At 42.8% G+C, this 23,172-nt stretch overlaps 1 protein-coding gene across 3 annotated transcripts in view; it reads right to left on the reverse strand.

The window, feature by feature from the left end:
• The window catches only part of CACNA2D3 (calcium voltage-gated channel auxiliary subunit alpha2delta 3), a 1,177,822-nt gene that overhangs the window by 664,488 nt on the left and 490,162 nt on the right, over positions 1-23,172 (reverse strand). For all 3 annotated transcript variants that reach the window (XM_040359261.1, XM_040359262.1, XM_040359264.1), the window contains one exon: positions 4,111-4,273. In XM_040359261.1, coding sequence (XP_040215195.1) covers positions 4,111-4,273 — 163 coding nt within the window. The remainder of the gene's footprint in view (positions 1-4,110; positions 4,274-23,172) is intronic.

A 23,172-nucleotide genomic window follows, 5' to 3' on the forward strand; every position in this document is an offset into this window, starting at 1 on the left:
AATTCTGTTGCTTTATTTGACAATAGAATGGTCACATGACCTGGATGCAGGCATCAGCTGCACTGTATACTTGCATGCATTGGCTTCCAGGTGGGTGCATGACAGCTTTAACTGGAGAACCTTGGTTCAGATAAAGCATTACATCTTTAGCTCTACGTTACACTATTCATATTTATAGAAGATTTAGTTATTGGTAAATTGCCATCTTTCGGTACAGAAGGGATGTCTTCAGCCAAGAACATCCCAACACAAATAAGGTCTACTGTATATGCAAGCAAGGGGTTAGGTTTACATGAAGAACAGTTAAGATTGCATGGAGAAATAGTGTGTTGGTTAGTATTATAGTTACAGAGAAGATTAATGGGAGAGTTAGGGTTACAAGATTAGTGAGTGTGAGGGTTAAGCCTCGTCCACACGTTTTTTTGGCAAGAACCAGCAAGAAAACGGCTGACAGAGCTTTCTTGCCGAGTAAATCGAGTGTGTGTACGAGGCTTTCAGGTTTCTCATCTGGAAATCTGGCCAGAATCTCAACAAGAAAAATAGAGAACCTGCTATCTATTTTCTCGTTAAGATTCTTGTCCGCCTGTTTCCCGACGAGAAACCCGAGAGTGTGTATCCGTATCCTGTAGCCGTGGAAACCCGCGCATGCTCGAAATTACTTTGACGCATGCGCGGTAGCTTCCACAGCATAGGTAGGGTGAAGCAAGATGGCAGCGACGCCATCGAATGTGACGAGCGCCTGCTCGTTGTACGCGATGACGTCACCGCGTTCTTGCTTTTCAAGAGAACCGCGGTTCTTTTGAAAGGTCTGTGTGTACACTCGGGCGGCAAGAGAATCTTGCCAAGAATATCGTTGGGAAAAACAAAGTGATGAGATTCTTGCCCGCGTGTACAAGGCCTTAGTGTTCGATTTTGGGTTACAGAAAGGATTAGAGTGAAAGAGTGAAGCCTCGTACAAACGCTCGGTTTTCTCGGCAAAAAACAGCAAGAAAACTGCTAACAGAACTTTCTTGCCGAGTAAACCGTGTCTGTGTACGAGGCTTTCAGGTTTCTCGTCAAGAAAACTGCCCAGAATCTAGACGAGAAAAATAGAGAACATGTTCTGTATTTTCTCGTCGTGAGATTCTAGGCAGTGTTTTCCTGCCGAGAAACCCGAGCGTGTGTATACTTACTTCTCCTTGGAAACACGTGCATGCTCGAAATGACTTTGATGCATGCGCGGTAGCTTCCAAGGCATAGGTAGGGTGTAGCAAGATGACGGCGATGGCATCGAATGTGACAAGCGCATGCTCGTCGTAGTCGATGACGTCACCGTGTTCGTGCCATTCAAAAGAATGGCGGTTCTTTTGAATGGAGTGTCTGTACACTCTGCCCACAAGAGATTCTTGCCAATCTCGTCAGGAAAAAATTCTGGGCTGTGTGTAAAGGGCTTGAGAGTGCTAAGGTTAAATGAAGGGTTAGTGTTGGGTTAATGTGAGAGTTCGTGGGAGAACTGGTGTTAGGGCTATAGGAAGGTTTAGCATCAGGATTATGATTACAGGGTAAGTTAGTAGTTAGGTTTACAGGGAGTGTTAGTGTTGGTGTTATAAGGAAGGCATCTCTATCTGCACTACCATCTTGGTTTGGTGTTTTCATTGCTGAAAATGATTGCCAAATACGGTAGATAAGCCTTGAATTTTGGTTGACTTTCTTCCCCATGCTCACCATTTTAGTATAGATTTTCTTTAATAAAATATAATACAATAAGACAGCCCTCAAAATTTCCACTCGCCTACTAGCATTTGGCGAGTGGATTTAAGCCGGGGGCGAGTGATGACAGGGCTGCATGACCAATCTCCCTCCAATCTGTGCCTACATTAGAGTCTCGATGAGATTGGCGGCCGAAGAGGAAAGGTGCATGCTCGGGAAAAGTAGTCTGGTGAGACGCGCACAGGCAGAGCAGTACACAGGTGCTCTCCTTACAATTCTCATTAAGCCATGGGACCTAACAGTATGACCTCTCTGAGCCTGCCCCCCTCCCCCGGACCCCGACCAATGTAGCTGGAGAGCAGAAAGTAATAAGTGAGGTGGAGGATTGCAAAAATTACCACTCCGGTGCAGCGCTCACTGAAAGTTGCCCTGACATGAGAGCGGCAGCCTTCTAGTTTGTGCAGTTTTCTTCTCCTTGTGCTCTATGTAAGTGTCCAACAGTTTAGCCTGAGCACTGTGAACAGACTGGTCTCAATGTGTGCTGTGCGCTGTCAGTGTGCACTGTGCTATGGTGTCAATGGCTGTGCAGTTGTGTGGATCTCAGCGCTGGATTGTACTCCCTCCCGCTGTGCTGCAGCTCCTCTCCTCTCTGCCAGCCTGAATAAAAGGGGGAAGTGGGGACATGCAAGCGTGGAGCCGCACACACAGGCTCCTGATGATGAGATGAATGGGAGAGAGAGAGAGGATGGATGGGAGTTGCAGAGGAGACAGCAAGAGAATGGGGAAGAGACCCAGTTCTAGTGCCATGTCCCTCTGGTCTGCCCCCAGTGCCCTGTCCCTCTGGTCTGCCCCCAGTGCCCTGTCCCTCTGGTCTGCCCCCAGTGCCCTGTCCCATTTTCTTAAAGTTGTTGTTGGTAATATTTAATTTTGTAACTTGATTCTGCATAAAACATTGTCATTCCATGAGATAATCTACGAGGGCGTGTTTACGGGTGCAATTAGGCGCAGGGCAGTGTATGAATTAGGTGGGGCAACTGGTGGCGAGTAACTCTTGAGGCCTGGCTAGTAGCTCAGGACTTGAAATTTTGAGCCCTGCAATAAGACAACCTGATGATTGTGCAAAAGTCTGTTTAAATATCTCTAAATTAAAAAAAATCTAAATGTTTATATAAACTTGTGTACAAAATTTGTCTTTAATCAAAAATCATAACAAATAAATTTCAACAGTATAAAATATTCCACGGAATAAATTATACAGATCAACAGATCTCAGTCAACTTAATCTATTATGACATGTTGTATTGGAAATGTTAGGCAGACCACATTAACACAACTAATTGCAGAAATTTGATTTCCTAATATTGTTTGTGTCCAATTGGGCAATGGGAATGTTGAGGTACTTCTGGATGGAACTGTACAGAGAGGAAAATCCTGGTGCAAAATGGTCAGTGTTATCTATATCTCTCATGGGGTAAGCATTGGAGAATTTCTCACTGGAGTTTCCTTATCAGGCCAAAATGTATACTACGGGCCAGATTCTCAAAGGCCTTACGACGGCGCAACGCCATTTGCGCATCGTAAGTCCTAATCTGGCCCGGCGTATCTATGCGACTGATTCTTAGAATCAGTTACGCATAGATATCCATTAGATCTGAAGGCTCTTACGCTGTCAGATCTTAGATGTCATTTTTTTTCCCCCGCTAGGTGTCGCCGACGTCGCTTTCCCCGTCGTCTATGCAAATTAGCTATTTACGCGAGATTCCCAAACGTGAGCGCGGTCGACGCAGTGATTTTACGACGTTTGCGTAAGCGTAAACTTACCCCTGCTATATGAGGGGTAAGTTTACGAAGGTCCGTCGTATGCCATGTTAAGTATGGCGTCGGGTCAGCATCGTATTTTTCCGTCGTTTACGTCATTTTCGTAAGTCGTTCGCGAATAGGACTTTACGTCAATGAGGCTCACGTCGGCGTCATTGACGTTTTCCGTCGTGAGCTGGAGCATGCGCACTGGGCTATTTTATCGCCCGGCGCATAGGCAGTTCGATCGACGCGGGGGCGAGCTTAATTTAAATACAAGCCGCCCCCTTTGAATTACGCGGCCTTACGTCGGGCCATTTACACTACGCCGACGCAAATTACGGAGCAAGTGCTTGGAGAATACGGCACTTGCTCCAGTAATTTGCGGCGGCGTAGTGTAAATGGCTTACGCTACGCCGACGTGGATTCTACAAGAATCTGGCCCTACATGTCTAGCGAGAGCAACTGTCTTGCTTTACCCCTGACCTGCCCCAATCACCTTATGGTATCCCGCCAACAAAATCACGACAGTATACCTACAACCAATATGTTAAAATATATATAAAAATATATGTAAAAGTTCTGCTACTGAAAAAAATTAGAAATAAAAATGTAACTACTTACCTTTGTTGTAAACATTGGTTGGCACTTGGACATCACTTAGAGTGATATTGACAGGTAAATTATTAAAATGGTCATTGGGTACTAACAAAAACTCTTTTCCTAGATCAACAAAATTGCCTTCTTCATCCTTTTCATTTATAAGAACTGCGTTGAAATATTCATACTAGAAAGGAAAAAAGAAAACAACATTTACTTCAACTTCTAGTAGTAAAACACAACAATATGGGCATAAAAAACTAACGTTAATCAAAACTTTAGCCTTGGTCTTTGTATACTCATTAGGACGATCTGCCCCAACTTCTTATTCAAGGAAGAGACATACAAACCACTCTGCTAAAAAAAAAGAAAATTTGTTCTGGAATTTCAGTTATGTGAAATAATATCAAAATATCCATGGATGGACCATTTATACTACAACAGGAACAAAATCAAAGTAAATGTAATCAGTAAACATGTATATATGTTTTAACATGTTCAATTAATAATAAAATAATTTTCAGCATTTTTAGATGTGGAGCTTTATTTAAAACAATACATGGTAAACCCGCCATGAAGGTCCCTATTTGATATAGAGTGACAATGCTCTCTTGCTGTCTCCCAACTGCACGCCTGTGTTGTCACCTTGCCACACAGGTATCTGATAAGGAGTACAAGTGGTAGCTTCAACATACATTACACAGGCATTGTTGTCACCAACAGGAAACCCTTCCCTTAGGCCTTGTACACACGGTCGGATCAAACCGATGAGACTGGCCCATCGGACCGTTTTCATCGGTTCACCTCTGAAGTGGCCGTACGGCCTGATATGTGTACACACCATCAGTCCAAAATCCGATCGGGTCAGAACGCGGTGACGTCAAACACACGACGTGCTGAATAAAACGAAGTTCAATGCTTCCAAGCATGCGTCGACTTGGCGGGTTTTGAACCGATGCTTTTCTGTACTAACCATCGGTTTGGTTTGATGGGGCAGTCGGTTTGGTTTTGAAGCATGTTTAGAAATTTTGAACCGAAGGAAACCAGACCGATAGCCTATATACACGGTCGGTTTGGTCAGATGAAAATGAACTTCGGTTCATTCTCATCGGACCAAACCGACCGTGTGTACGGGCCTCAGAGGGTTCCTGTTGGTGAGTATCCTTGTCCAGTTCTCCAGTGTGCTGTAAGCAATATACATGATTTAATACAGTTTACTGTATTTTAAAGTCCCTCATTCCCCTTCTATCCTCCAACCAATCGCTACTATAGAAAATGAAAAAAAAAAACCTTCATCATTACTCCTTTCCTCACCTAAATTTATGAACATGTGGTGTTCTGGTCTCAAGTCTTCTATCCTCTACATTAGGAAGTAGTCAGGATCCTTATTCGGGTGTTCACATCACTCTCTTTGTGACATTGACACTTCCTATTGGCGGTCCAGAGGTGGAGTCACCTCGGGAGCCAGAAAAGGATGATGTCAGCAAAAGGAGACCAGCAGAGACTGGGCCAGTGTGGTCACATGTGCATCAATGGACTACCAGTCCCCCACACCTCAAAATGGGACTGGCGAGGAAAATTAACTGTAGGCTTAGGTAGGCATATTCCTGCTCCACAAGGAATTTAAGTAAAACAAGGTGAGGATGAGGCCTCGTACACACGACCGAGTTTCTCGGCAAAAACCAGCAAGAAACTTGCTGTTTTTTTTTTTTTTGCCGAGAAAACCGGTCATGTGTACATTTTTCGACAAGGAAACTGTCAAGGAACTTGTCGAGCCAAAAAGAGAGCATGTTCTCTTTTTCCTCGACGGGAATGGAGAAAATTGGCTTGCCGAGTTCCTCGACAGCCTCACAAGGAACTCGACGAGCAAAACGATGTGTTTCGCCCGTCGAGTTCCTCGGCCGTGTGTACGAGGCCTAAGTATGAGGGAAGTGTGGGGGGGGGGGTTGGAGTTTTTTATTTTTGTCTGGAGATCAGCTTTAAAAAGAAATTTAAAAAGGCTTGCAAATCCTTTACTGTTTATCTGTTTATGCAGCCTGACCGCATAGCTATAATACAGAAGAAAGTTTAATTTGAGCTTTGACAAACTGAATTTCATTCAGTTAAGAGTTATATCATTGTTACAGTAAAGATTTAACCAGCAAATTGTAAATAAAAAAAGTAAAGATCCACCAAAGCCAGAAATGCAGAAAGAACTAATACACAACCAGGGTACTTGAGCAAATGATATACCACAACATGAGAAAATAGGGGAGATTGGTACAGTCCTTTTAATTCATGTAGTAGGAAATCTATCACAAAACAAATGCAAGTACTACCATTGCTGACCTGCTTTTTCACATTCTAGTTGTCCGGTTGTTATGTTAATCTACTAGTGGTTTTGATCATTTTGAGACACTGGTCATAAGCAGGAATATAGATCATGAGGTTTAGAGAGTCAGAAGTCTGTATTTAGGAAGGGCTGTAAACCCTACATCATTCTACTCAAAGTCTTCTGTTGCAGGGACCATTCTTTTGGGTAGCAAAATAGTCTCTTTGAAGCAAAATTTAAGTGTAATTAAAAAGCATCCTATTAGTTTTTAAATAAGAAGCTTGTAAAGTGACTAAATATATTGATTCATAGCCTGCCAAGCTAAATTTCTGGCATCCTCCCAGATTCTTAGGTTCATTTAGATGTAGTCCAATTTACATAGCTCCCAACTGTCCCTGATTTCGAGGGACTGTCCCTGATTTGGAGCAATGTCCCTCTGTCCCTCATTCCTCCTCATTTGTCCCTCATTTTGGTCTGATCTACATAATTGTATATAAAATTCACTTTTCTTCTTTCAAAAAGTCTTCCCCAGTGCTAAACCTTTCATCCAATTTCTAAATTGCTGCATTTGTACATTTCAAAAGCCAATATAAAGGAATAGTAATGGTAAAAAAAGCCCTTGTGGATTTAATTAACCTTTTTTTTGGGGGGGGGTGTTAATTCTCCTTTAAGGGGGTGTGGCAGGGGGTGTATCCTATGCCTACATACATTTCCTAGTAGGTGTCCCTCATTCCCCTCTCAAAATGTTGGGAGGTATGCAATTTATATGTGACATTCTAAGGAGGAGTTCATACCAAAGGATCAATAATTAAAATACCTACTAATCCAGGTCAAAAGAACATACTGTATATGCACAATGGTTCTTTTGTTTGGCAATACCCTTCTACCCCACCACATTTCTGATTTGGTTCTCTGCTCATACTACAAACAAATGGTGCTTGTTCTTTAGAAGTCCAGTCGCAGATATTTTTCACTGATAACTTTAAATAAAGGGCATTTGGTCCCAATAGATCCTGCTCATTTATGCACCAATTCTGAGCAGAAGATAAGCTGAAGCAGTTTTGACAAACATATTGATTCTCTTTGACCTACTGCACAAAAGTAGATGCCATGAGAATGAAAAATCCTGCTCCTGATCCTTATCTGTATATGATGGTGGGAGACTTGTGGGGAAGCTTGGCTAATTAACACAGATAAAACTAATGAGAATGGCCATTTGTTCCTCAAACGATCTGTAAAGTTTAATCCGCTCTTCTAATTACAAACCACAAAAAAACAAAGCCGGGGCTTTCAGATACAGAACATTAACTCTTGTGGCTGCTACATAATGCACTTTGGGTCCTCAGACAGCAACAAGTTTGAAGTTAGCCATAAGTACGAAGAGATAACACAGTGACTGAGGGAGGAACTTGGTGTAGGCAAGGTCATGATTTCAATTCTTTGTTATAAATACAGAGTTAAATGGTATGTAAACCATAAAAAATTAGCTTCTCTTGTATGTAACCTGTTGTTCGGTAAAAAATACCATTAAAAATGTTTTGTTGAATCTGTAAAGTGTAAAAAATAATATATAGGGTTTTTATACTTACTGTAAAATCTATTTCTTAGAAAACAATAAGGGACACAGGAATTCAGATATATGAAGGTAATAATGTTACCTACAAGAAGTTTGAACACTGGCAAACAGACCAATTGCAAGCTAGGTCCTGTATAACACCTCGTCTTGTGGTTATATTCAAGCAAGCCTTGTGCCGCGTACACACAACCGTTTTTCGTGATGTGAAAAATGACATTTTTTTTATGTCATTAAAAACGATTGTGTGTGGGCTCCAGAGCAATTTTCGCAACGTTAAAAATGGGCATTAAAAATTTAGAACATGCTCTAAATTTTCGCGTCGTTTTTAACATTGTCGTTTTTAACTCCGTATAAAATGGTCATGTGTAGGCTTTAACGACATGAAAATAATGCGCATGCTCAGAAGCAAGTTAAGAGACGGGAGCGCTCATTCTGGTAAAACTAACGTTCGGAATGGAGATAGCACATTCATCACGCTGTAACAGACTGAAAAGCACGATGACTGAAAAGCAGGAATCAGCAAAAGCAGCCCCAAGGGTGGCACCATCCGAATGGAACTTCCCCTTTATAGTGCCGTCATACGTGTTGTACGTCACCACACTTTGCTAGAGCATTTTGTTTCACGATTATGTGTAGGCAAGGCAGGCTTAACAATAATCGGGTTAAAAAAAACGTTGTTTTTTCTAGACCATTAAAAATGGTCATGTGTACGCAGCATTAGTTTTGTGAAAAGGTTATACCAATGCATGAGCTATTGACACAATGGGGTAGGATCTTTTTACCTTAAATGACTCTAAGAAATAGATTTTACAGTAAGTAATTCAGATACAGGAATTCAGAGAGAAGGTTGCCTAGCCAGACAACTAAACACACTAAATGACAAATCCACAAAAATGTGAGCACCCTCGCAGCACAACACCAATAAAGGTTGCAAAGTAAACCTCAGAGGCCGATAGAGAACTTAAAGGTACAATTTCACACGACCTGACTGAAAAGGGTAGGGTACACAAAATACCTCAAACCCAAACTAATAGGCATCTGTCCGGGGACGTACAGAAGAACTATGTGGGACATGCCTAACCTTGAGCACAGAACGTGTTTCTAAGAATCTTCTGACTCGCTTGGTCCAGCGTAGCATCTAAAGAACATTTAACTCATTAGGAGAAAAACAAGGGAAAGTATCCAGGGAATCTTACTTGAGAGGCTGCAGAACAACCAAAGAAGGAGGACCTATGCCCAAGTTATCAGGTCTCACAAAGTCCTCCAGATATACTCTATTCCCATTACGGTGTACCTACAGTAGAAACCCAATATGTTCCACCTGCTAACATGATGATTTTTTCCTGTCAAAGAGAAAATGAAGAACACCCAGGTGTGCAAACCTCTCTCTCTTTAATATCAAGGCTACCAGCTAGGGAGAGATAGATTTCAATGCTCTTAGCTTTATTCAGCATAGGAACCAGGTTACTTGTCCAGTCACAGAGAGGACTCTAACTCCATTCTGGAGGCAACAACTCTGCAACATCTTGGTCATGTGATGAGTCTAACCAAGGACACAGATTCAAAGCAGGGTCCCCTGTTAAAGAGGGAAACATAAGTTTTGTGGAACCAACAAAATGGGGTTTCCCTCTGGAAGAGACTTATGGGACAAGGAATACCTGTCTCATAGAGACAATGTAGATGTCTTGCTCAATTTCCAGAACCCAGCAATAGAAATAGGCGCTAAAAAGCAGTGACAATCAACAAGAAAAGGGGAAACCATTCTAAGAGAGGACTCCCCAACACCTAAGACACCCTAAAACAATGAAAAGGTGGTAACTCCTGATTGTTGATGGAGGATTCAATAGCATAGAGGGATTAGCCCTTTTTAGTGAGGATTTAGGCTGATTGTCCTAACCTGTCGCTGGCAGGTAGCTACCAATAAAAGATACCTACAAGTCTCTATCCAGCTGAATCTTGCAGGTGTAAGGTCCTTTAGATGAGTGCTATGTGCAAGGTTAAAAAAAAAAAAACTTTCTTCTGAAAAGATTCTCTGATCATCCCACAATGGGGATGCCAGGAAAGGAACACAAGGCCCAAGGCTTGAGAGGTAGCAGGTGTCTCTGAAGAGGCGCTGAGGGGTAAGGAACTGATGCTGGTGGATCTTGTAGGTTCTAAAAAAGCTAAAGGGTACTATGTACCATGAGGGGTTTAACAGAACACATGAACATTGCATCCCTATGATGGAGAGGGATTCCTCTAACCCCTCCACAGACCTCCTGTGCTGAGACAGGAGCATACTTCTAGCCCCCACATGGTTTGAAGAAAAGTATTGATATACTAAAATCAAGCTCAAAGTGGTAGTAAACTCTCAAAGTAAATTTTTACCTACAGGTAAGCTTATAATAAAGCTTACCCAAAGGTAAAATTAATATCTCCTAAACGGCATCGCAAACCTGGAAGAAAGACGGGGTGAGTATAGAAGCCTCTGCAGCGGTGACAGAGCACCATTGGAGGGCTTTGTTTCAAGGTACTGTATTTATCGGCATATAACACACACTTTTTCCCCCCTGAAAACAGAGGGTAAACAGTGCCTGCGTGTTATACACTGATATCATGTTTTACCAACAGGGGGCGGGGATCGGGCGGGCCACCCCAGGATCCACCCATTGGAGGGGGGGGGGGTGCCAGGCCGGCCATCCTACCACCCCTCACCCTGGAACAGTGCTTCCTGCATAGTCTGAAGTTGAGAAAAAAAAGTCACTTGCCAGTCCCTTCTACACCGCTCCTCCTGTGTCAGTGTCATTGTAAAACGAAGCTTGTAAGAATCTCTATAGCTCAGTTTTTTCTGTCTGCTCTCCTCCTCCTCCTCCTCCGAGTGTAGCTTTGATTGGAGGAGGAGAGCAGTCACATGACCATCTGTGTAACATCAGAGGAGAGTAGTCATGTGACCAGGTCAGTGAAAAAAACGGAGCTATTGAGGTATATGGAAGCTTTGTTTTTCAATACGAGTGACACAGAAGGAGCAGTGTGGAAGGGCCTGACAGTGATTTTTTATTTTACTTAATTTTAGAGAATACTGGCAGCACTGTCCCAGGAGACTGGGGGTCTCCTGGGAGTGCAGGAGGCCTGTGTACTGGATGGGGATGTATAATGGATGGGGGGGCAGTGTACTGGATGGGGGATGTATAATGGATGGGGGGCTGTGTACTGGATGGGGGGGCTGTATAATGGACGGGGAGCTGTATAATGGATGGGGGGATGTGTAATGGATAGGGGGGATGTGTACTGGATAGGGGGTGTATAATGGGTGGGGGGGGCTGTGTACTGTTAAAAGGGCTGTAACATTTTTTTCCCCTTAAACTCCCCACTTAAAATTGGGGTGCGCTTTATACGCCTGTGCGTGTTATACGCCGATAAATACTGTAAGTCTTTCATGATGTGTTAGTATGCAATGCATACTAGCACATTGTGCTTTTACCTTGCAGGGTTTGTTTTTGTTTTCTTAAGAGCTGGTTCACACCACAAAAACGCACTCCAGACTCATTCCGGATTCGTTCTTCAAGCACGTTTTGTATGTTTTCTGGTGTGTTTTTGATGCATTTCGGGATGCATTTCAGATGATTTTTTTCTTCTTTTTTCCTGTTTTGTTTTTCACCGTGAGCCCGGTGTGTTTTTGATGGCTTTTTGATGCTTTCCAGTGCATTCCAATGTTTTTGATGTGTTTTACCATATTCCAGTACACTCCAGTGCAGCAAAAATGCAGTATGTTGTACTTTTTTTTCTGGACCAGGAACGCCCAGAAACTGACCACACTGGCGTAAACGATGCCATTGGAAACCATATAACCTATGTTCCATGCATCTTTGATGCAGAAATAGAATCACTGGACTGCATGTGGTGTGAACTGACCCTAAAACATTTACTACAGCTTTAAGATAACATCCTCCTACATACCGTAAGCTGTACGTGTTTATCTGCAGCCCTCTCTCCTCTACAGCTGTCCAAAGTACAGAATTTAAACAGCATTTCTGAGGTAAAGAAGAAAGGGGGTGGGGAACTGATGTCACACCCTGCACAGCATAGAACAGGGAGCTAAGTGTAATCTGAAACCTGAGTGGAGGCAAAAGATGGTCCCCTCTACACAGTCTGATAGGGAAACCTGCACAGCTGGCACTGTCAATCACCTGCTGTGTGCTGGAGGGGGAGGGGTCATCTCTGGGATTCCCTGGTGTAGGCATAGAGGGCCAGATCCTCAAAAGGGATACGCCGGCGTATCTACTGATACGCCGTCGTATCCCTGTTTCTATCTTTGGAACTGATCTACAGAATCAGTTTCTCATAGATAGGCAGAAGATCCGGCATGTGTAAGGGACTTACACTGTCGGATCTTAGGATGCAGTACCGCATCCGCCGCTGGGGGCATTTTGCGTTGAAATGCCGCCTCGGGTATGCAAATTAGCACTTACGGAGATCCACAAAGCTTTTCAGCTTCGTTTTTTCTCTGTAAGTTTTAGTTTGCAATCGTAAAATTAGGGCTGCTTTTACAAAGTGTAAACTGTTTACACCTTGTAAAAGCAGACACTTCTGTCCAGCGACGTGTTTTTTTTTTTGTTTTAAATTTTTTTTTCCCGCCGTATCTTTTTTTTTCCCCGACGCAACTTTATTGACCCAGCGCGATCCACAAAGCTCGGCGGAACGTAATTTCGCGCTATGCATGTCGGAAAAATTACGTCACGAGCATGCGCAGTACGGCCGGCGCGGGAGCTCACCTAATTTAAATGGGAATCGTCCCCATTTGAAGAGGAACGCCTTGCGCCGGCGGAATTTAAGTTACACAGCCGAAAATTTCTAGGTAAGTGCTTTGTGGATCGGGCACTTAGGTAGAAATTTTAAGGGAGTGTCATAAGTGACTCATGCAGATGGCAAAGTAAAAGGCAGACAATAATCACGCTAGGTGCTTTGGGTTGAGGCAAGAACACACAACAGAAGAATATGCTTAGTTCATTCTTCATTTCAGAGGTTCACAACAACTTTAGGAAATATTTAAATTAGAGACTATGGAAATTCAAGTCACAGAACTACAGCCTATACAATGCAAATTAATGTTGTGTGACAGTCTGTACTTGATATACAGCTTGCTGAGAATCTATATGCAGTGACATCTCTTCTACGCTAACTCGCCTGGGTTTTGTTTATAGTGGCCGGGTCATAAATCACTTGCAACAAACAGAAATTATTTTCTGTATACGTCAGTAATATTTACAGGGGAATTTTATTTTCTTTCATTGTCCTTGCAAATGACACTTTCTTGCTTTAATGCCCCTGGACTCTGAAAAACAAATCTTAAATGATGTATCTTTATAACCATTACCAGTGTTTAATCGTAGACTAAATTCCCTGTGTGTTCATGGAGATAAGCCATAAATATGGCCTTGCCTATATCAATTTCAAAAGATTATACTGTCTGGCCCACAGGGATTTCATGTAACAAAGTGGAGGCATTTGTTTTCCTGCAGGTGTTACAGCAAATATCATCTTGACGGGAAACAGATGATAATCCCTTGCTATCAATAGTACACTCAGTGGACTGGTAACTTGGATGGTACAAAGGCAGCCATATCAGGAGCCACGCAATACTTTCTCTAGGATTTAGTCACTTCCAACTTAAAATAAACCACCACCACCACTTCAATGCTTTGAAAAAAACGATTAAAGATTAATTCCAGGTATTGCAATTTTTACATAGACCAATGTTTGTGTATATGTGTCATACCTGTGGGATCTTATTGAAAGCTGGAAATCACTAATCTCCAGTAGCTTCTGGGTTTCATGCCAAGCAGCTGCCCTGCTGCATGGTGAACCAAGGAGGTTGTCCGCTCCACACGGGAACTATTCAGGTAACACTTTGCATTTTTGCAATGAACTCAAAGCATTCTCTAATGCGACAATGTAGAGAGGCAGAGCAGTGACATCACAGTCTCCACCTAGTCAAATCAGAGAACATTGTGCATTCATTGAGAAAATATAGGGCCAGATCCACAGACGAAGTACGCCGGCGTATCTACTGATACGCCGGCGTACTTTCAAATTTCCCGCGTCGTATCTTTAGTTTGAATCCTCAAACCAAGATACAACGGCATCTGGGTAAGATCCGACAGGCGTATGGCTTCGTACGCCTTCGGATCTTAGATGCAATACTTCGGCGCCCGCTGGGTGGAGTTTGCGTCGTTTTCCGTGTCGGGTATGCAAATTAGCGATTTACGACGATCCACGAACGTACACGCGGCCGTCGCATTTTCTAACGTCGTCTGTAGTCGGCTTTTTCCGGCGTTTAGTTAAAGCTGGCATTTTGCGGCGTATAGATAGACTTACCATGTTAAGTATGGTCGTCGTTCCCGCGTCGAAATTTGAAAAAAAAAATTTTTGTGTAAGTCGTCCGTGAATAGGGATGGACGTAACTCATGTCTAAGTTCAAAAAATGACGTTGTTGCAACGTCATTTCGCGCAAAGCTCGGCAGGAAATTTCTGGACGACGCATGCGCAGTTCATTCTGCTCGGGGACGCGCTTCATTTAAATGAAACCCACCCCCTGATCGCCGATTTGAATTAGGCCGCCAGAAATACACTAAGCCGCCATAACTTACGGCGCAAAATCTTTGTGGATTTGAAAGTACGCCAGGTAAGGTACGGCGGCGTAGCGTATGTCTGATACGCGGCGCAGGTGTAAATGTATGTGGATCTGGCCCATAGTGTTTTCCGAGTTTAGCAAGTGACCTCCAGTGTACAATAAGGACCAGGGAAGAAGCTTGGCATGGGACCCCAATAGTTAATGAAGATCACTATACTAACAGTGCCTATTACAAAGATTTCCAGCTTCCACAGGGATCCCACAGGTATGGAACATACATAGTTACATTGGTCGCCGAAGCAATTTAAATATGTAAGAATCACAATACCTAAATCTATTTTTACATAGATATTATTCTTTCAATAAGGACTCACAATGGCTATCTCTTAAAGGATAAGTTCACCTTTCATAACATGTAACACCCACATTCAGGATAGCTGTCAAAATAGCTGGTGCAATGCTTTACAGGTTCCTACAAGAAAAAATAAATGCACATTTTTTTACCAACAATTTTTTATTATTATTTTTTGTAAAAAGGTGAACCTATCCTTTAAAGTGGACCTGAACTAATTTTTATTTTTTTATGTTATAGAGAACATTTAGAAATGGAAAATGTCCCTAAGTAGAACCCTGATAACGTTACCTTTTTTTTCCTTGAATTCCTCTTCCAGTGCACTTCCTGATATGTGTTTGTGCCTAGGCACTCCTGTGCCTACAGCCTTGTAACTGTATAGCTGCAGTGATCTAATGCTTTTGCTGCCTCTGACTGCTAGTGTCAGGAAATGCAGAGTGAGACTTGGTGATGTCACTACTGTGCTGCTCACTGTTTTCCTTGCTGGAGACTATGACATGAGAAGGTAAAGCCTATCATCTACAAAGATGGCTGACGCCACGTAGAGGCACAGTGCAGAACAAGATATGGTAAGTGAGTAATGGGGAAAAGATCAGCTTCAGACAGTCCACAGAGAAAACAAGCGATTAGTTATTTGCTCACCTTTGTGGATAAGTATCAGCAAATAGTTTTTAGCAGGGCTTTTTTTCAGCAGGAACGTGGGGGAACGCTGTTCCGGCACCTTCTGGACTGATTGTATGTAATGGCAAGGGGTGCTGGGGTGTGCTGCAGGGTGTTGATTCTCACTGCTGGGGATCTATTTTTGCAGGGGGGTCTAGTGTTGCTGGTGGGGGACCTATTGTTGCTGGGGGGGTCTTATGTTGTTGCTGGGGGTCAGTTGTTGCTGAAAAAAAATCTACTGTTGGTGGAGGGGTCTATTGTTGATGGCAGCCAGAGAGTCCATTAATGCTGGCTGTGCGGAGATCTGTTGATGCTGCCAGGAGTCTATTGTTGCTGGGGGGGGGGGGTTTTGTTGTGGGCGGTCCATTGTTGTTAGGGGGATCTATTGTTGCTGGCTGCAGGGGGTCTATTTTACTGTTTTTCTTGATATCATTACCAATTTCTATACAAATTACTTACCATCACAAAATGATACTTGGTTCGATATTGTCTAAAATGGGCGGTACTGGGAGGTGGGTAGAGGGCGGAGAAAAGGGGTGACGTGGAAAGGGGGAGTTCCTGCACCTATTGTCTGAGAAAAAAAGCCCTGGTTTTTAGAGTTATTTCAAGTATATTATAAAATGCTTTAAACTGTGTATTTAACAGACCAAAATAGAGAACATCAGAAAAGTTAAAAGAGAAGTGTGTGATATGAAAAAACAAACAAACACACATACTCGCCTAGATGAATGGCTCAGGTTCTCAGCATCGCACTAAGAGGCTGAGCCAGCTGCCAGTCAGGCATCTGTGTGGATATCAACATTAAAGTTGGGATCTCTCCAGAGCCTGGACCAGCTAAGTTATGTCAGCTAACACTGGGCTTTAGCCCGCTGTTTGCTGAATATGGGTCACAGGAGTGCAGAATTAAGTGCACCCCTGTGATCCCCAGGGGAAGTAGGGCCAAAATAGCTTTGGCCATACTTCTTTAATGCTTAGGGTTTACATACACTTTATATATTTGTTTCTCAATAGTTACAAAGGCTTTTACAAATGCTTTTGGAAACCCAAGTATACAGTAACTCCATAAAATGATTGTTACTTTTACAAGTACTGTACACACCCGATGTATGAGATAGAGTAGAGATGTGAGTGGGACTCAACAGATTAACCCACAACAGGATGCCTACAGAAAACGACATCTGGGCACATACAAGACCAATCACCTAGCACAAGAAGGGAGAGCAGCAGTGACCATACTTTATTAGCTTCCATATACATACATCATGAAGAAACTTCAAGAAAGAGCCAGGAGTGATAAGTATGGATACTGTACCACATCACTAGGGATGAATTTGGTTTGGGTCAGAAGTAGGTTTAAGGCAAACCCAGCTAGTTTGTTGGTGCATTGAATTCAGGTGAGGTTGTTGACCAAATTTGGTCATTGACAATGTTTGTTCAATAGGAAAAGTGATTGTCACCGGCGCAAAAATAAGTTCTAAATAATACTATATTGACCTGCTGCAGTGCTGTATAAACCTTCTATGAGGTTTAGGTAAAAAAAATTAAAAAGGTGTTGGTACTGCGCTGGTATAATAATGTGATCTAGTTTACCCAAAAAAATTTTTTTTTCTATTTGACCCCTATAGTGATATAGTGCTAGATCCAGTACAGTGATGTACGTGATGGGTCACTATAGAAACAGCTCTTGTGAACATATGTACTAGCGTGATGCTATGTGCATATGCTGTGCCATCAAAAATAAATAAATGAATAAATAGATAAATATGGCTACCCCAAATGATGTGCTTGTGAAACAATATTCCAAAGTGCTAAAAGTGAGTCTATAAACTATTATGAATATACATGCACAAGTGTGCGAACATATAAATAATGAATAATATTGTTAATATATAAGAATAATAATAAGGTGCGTTGGTGCCAAAAATTAGTTTTTCACAATTCATGTGCATTCATGCTGCAACACGTCCCCAATTATGGGTAAGCGCCAGTTCACAAATTCCAGTCCAAACAGAAAGTGTTGCTGAGTTTAAATCCTGGTGCTATATTTCATGCATATTTCAATGAATTTGAATGTCCTAACTATCAGCTCCCATGTAATGCCACTACCAAGCTTTGATGTTGCTTGTTATATTTGTTCATATCCTCTACACACATCTAATAGCTGAATGATAAGTGAGAAGAATTCTCCCAACCAAAACACCCCTTTTCAGCCATCTGTGTGCATAACAAATTCCTCTTTTTAGAAGATATCGCTTTATTTCGCTTTACTATTTTCGATTTACTCACTTTTGCTCCCGGTGGCAGTGGTCACCAGGTAAATCTAGAGTGTTAATTTCCCCAGAAGATATAAAGACAGCAATAAAACCCCAATAAAACAAGAATTCTATATTCTCACTACTCAATCAAACAGTGGTCAGGTATAGAAATGCTTTAATAGTTAATTTTATTTTAGGGATTCATACACCAAAAATGAGGCAATTGGGGAGGAAATAGGCCCAGAGCTATTTTGTTCTAAAAAAGAGACAGATGGGAGCCATGCTATAAACTTTGAGATTATGATATGATTGTGCCAAAATTGTGAGACAAACTTGCTCTGGGAGAAATGAGCGTCCATTTCAGTACTGTGTCTGTGAAATAATATTTGCTTGTATACTTTTTTATATCACAGCAGGAAAACTGAACATGCTGTGTTAGACTTAGTTAGCATTCATCTATGCCTGCTGTGAGAGATGTGCTACACATACATTTATGTGCTGATTTGTTCTTCTTAACGTTCCTCCATATAATCCTAGGAGAAACAAATAAGCATTTGGGTCTGCTTCCAAGGACAAGACCCAATATTTTTGGGTGAAGAATTGTGTCCACCAGTAGATAGCTTGTCTAGTTTCTATTCTTGACATCTGACAACAGCAATGGAACATGCTTGGGGTTGTGTTTCTTCCACAATGACAGGATATCTGTAGTTACCATACAGTGACATGATAAAATTAGCACTGTAGCTTTTGAACAGTAGAAGGACATGCTGGGAACTGCGGCATCTTCATGATGACTGGTAGTGCAAAACTCCCAGTGACATGGAAGGCTTGTGTAGCAAGGTGTCACTTTGCAATGTGGCCAATAGACTAGAGTTTGTAATGAAAAGGAACTCAGCTCCTTCCGGTGGTCAATTGTTATATTGCCACCACTTGTTCCACCACTTTTTCGGTTTTATTACATCATAACAATGCATTATGGAACTTGAAGTACAGGGAGATAGAGACTCCACTGCCTTGGGTGTTTAACAGACTACGATGCCCACAGTGCTACTGTGCTAACCAAAGTGCATTGCATCATGCACGGTCTTCTGGGAGAAGCTACTTAAAGGAAGGGGAGGCGTGCATCGGCCTCTTGGGATGGCGACTTCTAGCAAGCAGGAAGCCTGTGCTGAGGCCTGCTCTGAGGAAACCTAGGCTTCAGAAGCCTGGGCCTGCAGTTGCCAGCGCGGGTCGCCTATCCTGAGGGGGGATTCTTGACACCATGTTTGGCCTAAGTTCCATGGCAACCAGGGTCGCCTGTCCACCAGCACTTTGAGACAGCTGCGCGGAGGACCAGAGACTGCCAGTTGCGGAGAGGCCGAGAACCGGAGCATACCGGAAAGACGAAGCCTCATTGAGTGAGAAGGGCACCTGCCCAACAATATAATAACTGTATCACAGGAAGGTGGATCGTATAGACTCACCATTGTTTGGAGTTTAACATGCTACGTGCAGGGATACGTTGCACCCGGCAGTGACTGTGTATTAAAGGAATTGTCGCCTGTGTCGCCAACACGTCATATTTACTTTGAATGTTCATTTCCATTTTCTTTATCCCTATTGGATTACAAATTGTTAACGTGCACCAACTAGTGCTAGCGAAGACTTCAGTTAACCGGAAAGGAATGATTACAAGACTCAGTCTGACTAATTAAGCTATCATAGTAGGACACCTGTCCAAAAACTGGCCGCTAGGGGAAGCTAAAGAGTTATAGACTCATATACATAGAGTAATTATTTTATACTCATTTTGTGCAATATTGTTGTTTCTGAGAGTTGGGTGAGCCCTAGTGGAGAGGCACTCCAGTGCTGATAGTACTGTATTGGGGAAACCCCTCCACCGGGTTCTTACACAGGTCTGTATTTTGGTCTGTATATTTAAACTTGTTCTTAACCTTTATCATTGACACTTGGATGGCCCTGTAAGAAGTCAACTGTTGTTGTTTAACTCTGTTTTGTTCTTCTCTCTACCAAGTAAACAGTTCTTGGTTAAACTGCATTTTGTGTGGAGCCTTATCTATTACCATTTAAACAGGTGGCCAGCACAAGGTAATAACATTCAATTGTATTTGTTATCACTGTTTGATATCATTGTGGTTCCCAACTGCCAGTGGGTTCCACAGTTATTGTGTGGTCCAGTTGTGCCAAGGGAGGGTTCGAGCCAAACTTCTGGGGTTGAGAGGCAGAGCGTAGACCCAAAATCTAAACCAGCAGCTCCTACAGGGGTAGTGCTACACTTGTATTGGCTTTGGTGCTTTTTCTACTTTCTTCTTTTTGGTCTGCTACATTGGTTCAATAAGTGCCAAAAATACCTGTTGATGCTGCCAGAAATCCAATGAGCTTGAATGTTACTGTGCACTCTGTAGTACTTGAAGTTGAAGTTTGCAAACCCTATTGAAGTCAATGAAGGATATATCCTGTTATTGAATTCTGGCCATGTGTTGGGCTAATAAGCAAGCTATTGTCAAATACAAGGCGTCAGAAGCTGGCCACTGCCATGGGGTGCATACACCAATACCAACATTTAAAAAAATAAAAAAGATTCTCACCCTACACAGAACTGTATTATTATTATTATACAGGATTTACGGTATATAGCGCCAACAGTTTGTGCATTGCTTTACAACATGAGGGCAGATAGCACAGTTACATTACAATTCAATACCGGAGGAATCAGAGGGCCCTGCTTGTTAGCTTACAATCTAAAAGTCTTCCCCTGAGGCCTTGTACACACGACCGGACATGTCCGACCGTGTGTAGGGCCGACCGGACAATTTTCTGGCCTAGCGGACCGGTTTCCAGCGGACAAAAGTTTCTTAGCATGCTAAGAAACTTGTCCGCTGGAAGCCTGTCCGTCGGACATGTCCGATGGTCAGTACGACTCATCGGACATGTCCGCTGGCCCGAGAACCTGCGCATGGCGTCAAAGTGATTTGACGCATGCGTCGCCGCTTCATCGTCGTCGCCACGTCACCGCGTATTCTGTCCGCGGGGAATTTGGTCTGATGGTGTGTACACACATCAGACCAAATTCTGCCAGCAGACATGTCCGATGAAAACGGTCCGCGGACCGTTTTCATTGGACATGTCTGGTCATGTGTACGAGGCCTGACAGTTCCAATACACAATGCCAGTGGGGGAGGTTTGCTAAAATTGGAGCATTGTGCATGGGAGCCAATACGCTTCTAACTTCAGCTTGTTCAATTAAGCTTTGACATTAAAACCTGGAAGCTGATTGGTTTCTGTGCAGAGCTGCACCTGATTTTGTACTCTCCAGTTTTAGTAAATCTCCCCCAATCTCCCCGCAAATTTGAACCTCTTCCCTAAATATATTCTTACATATGAGGCCTCATACAAACAAAAGATATGCAAGTTGTACTTCCACCTATTTTTTTTTTTTGCTCTCACCAAAAGGAAAGAATACCATCCAATAGTGTCACAGTGTCCTGAGTAAGTGCCACAGTGTCAAAGTATCACAGTGTCCTGATGCATTAAAAAGTATTATTGGGGCCTGTGTGGCTCTCCTTCTTCAGGAATCTTTAAACACGTTATTTCCAATGTTTAATGTGGCAGAGTTGCTATTTACTCCCTGTTCAGATCTCATCCCCATTACTTAATTTCCTCCCATCTGAAGCCTACTTTGTGGTACCATTTACCCGTATTGGCTCTAATATCCTGCTTTAAAATAATACAGTGGCACTTTAAGACCTAGCTCCATTTCATGTTCCATGGATTTGTGCTAAAGACACTTTATTAAATAATTCTGATTATCTTTAACCTCAGAAATGGGAGAATAAATGACGGATATTGCCAGCACGAGGCAGAGGATTTAGTAACACAATTACTTGCAGTTACAGCTGGATGGATGTCAGGACTTTTCCACACTACATATCATATTAGATCTGACATTTTTACTGTTAGATTCCCCCTTTTAAGCACATGGTAAAATTGTTCGACTTCCATAAAGCGCAAGTTTTGCTGTATGATAAATTACAGCAGTCTGGTGGGAATCATACAGAAAGATAAGTGCTAAACAGGGAAACACATCGTAAATAACAGGAAGAGGAAGGTGCAAAACAAACATTCCCCCTGTGATTTTGGATGGATACAGATGCATCAAGATTCTACAAAAATTATATGCATCCAAATGTTCAGTGTCATTCTACTTGACTCATTTTGCACATGAATTCACTCATTGTATCACAATACAACTGTACAAAGGGTGAGATCAGAAAACAACTTGGAGCATCTGATCTATGAAGACTGGCCCACAGAATACCATTACTGGACACAATCTGGGTTGTGTTACTGAGAATTCAGGTGGAGCAATTACTCGGTGAGACCTACTACCACTTTAATGGGCCAAAAGAAAGGTGTGTGTGGCGACAAAAAACAATTATGAATCATCCGTGAAGCGCTACCCCCTCAGGAGCCATTGGTTAGATATGGGACGGCATGATTATGTTACCTCTGTGATGTGTCTAGGGATGATGATGATTATGAGATGCAGTAACGGAATGTCCAAACAGCAGGGTGTCGTTTTCTGTGCTTTTATTACTTGCCCAACATGGCAAACAGTTAACTTGAGGTGAATAGAGAAAGGTTGGTGAAAGGAGAATTTGCAGATTCAGGCCTTTGGATAACGGAAGCAGTCCTGCCTCCAATAGGACTTTAACTCACGTCGCCACTCCAGCCGGAGTGGGTAAAGTGTACCTGGACAGGCCTCTCACACCGACCTGGCAGCCAGAGTATAACTTAGAACTTCTGAGAAGGAACAAGTCTCTGCCACCGACTTGGCTCTAGTAAAATTAGAATTAGGAGCGGAACCTCTGCCACAGGCCCTTTACTCAGAAACGTGGATAATAGAGCGAATCCTCTCAGTGAATATAATTTGCCTGAATCTCCCTCAGGTAGACTTCTTGGTTTTAGGGTCACCGACTGACAAGTTGCAACATACAACCTCTCAGTGTCCGGCAACCCAGATCCCCGATGGATTGTCAAAGCCCTGTTGGATCACCTGCCTCTGGGCTCACCTCAGACCGACGCCCCACCGAACAGCATAACTCGCTTGGGATCTTCCTCATGAAATGTGGGGACCCAGTAAGTCACTGGGGCCCCTTTGCAGCTTTAGTTGCTCCAGGCCATGAGAGCCCAGAGTCAGGAACTCCGTGTAGCATGTGCGCCCCGGCCTGGTAGGCCATATCGCCGGGGGCCCGTGAGGTGCGCCCACCCTAAAGGTGGGTGCTGCACCTGGAACCAGGAACGAGCGAAGAACCTCAACAA

This window comes from Rana temporaria, chromosome 7 (genome assembly GCF_905171775.1).
Source record: "Rana temporaria chromosome 7, aRanTem1.1, whole genome shotgun sequence".
In the NCBI taxonomy this organism is placed as follows: Eukaryota; Metazoa; Chordata; class Amphibia; order Anura; family Ranidae; genus Rana; species Rana temporaria.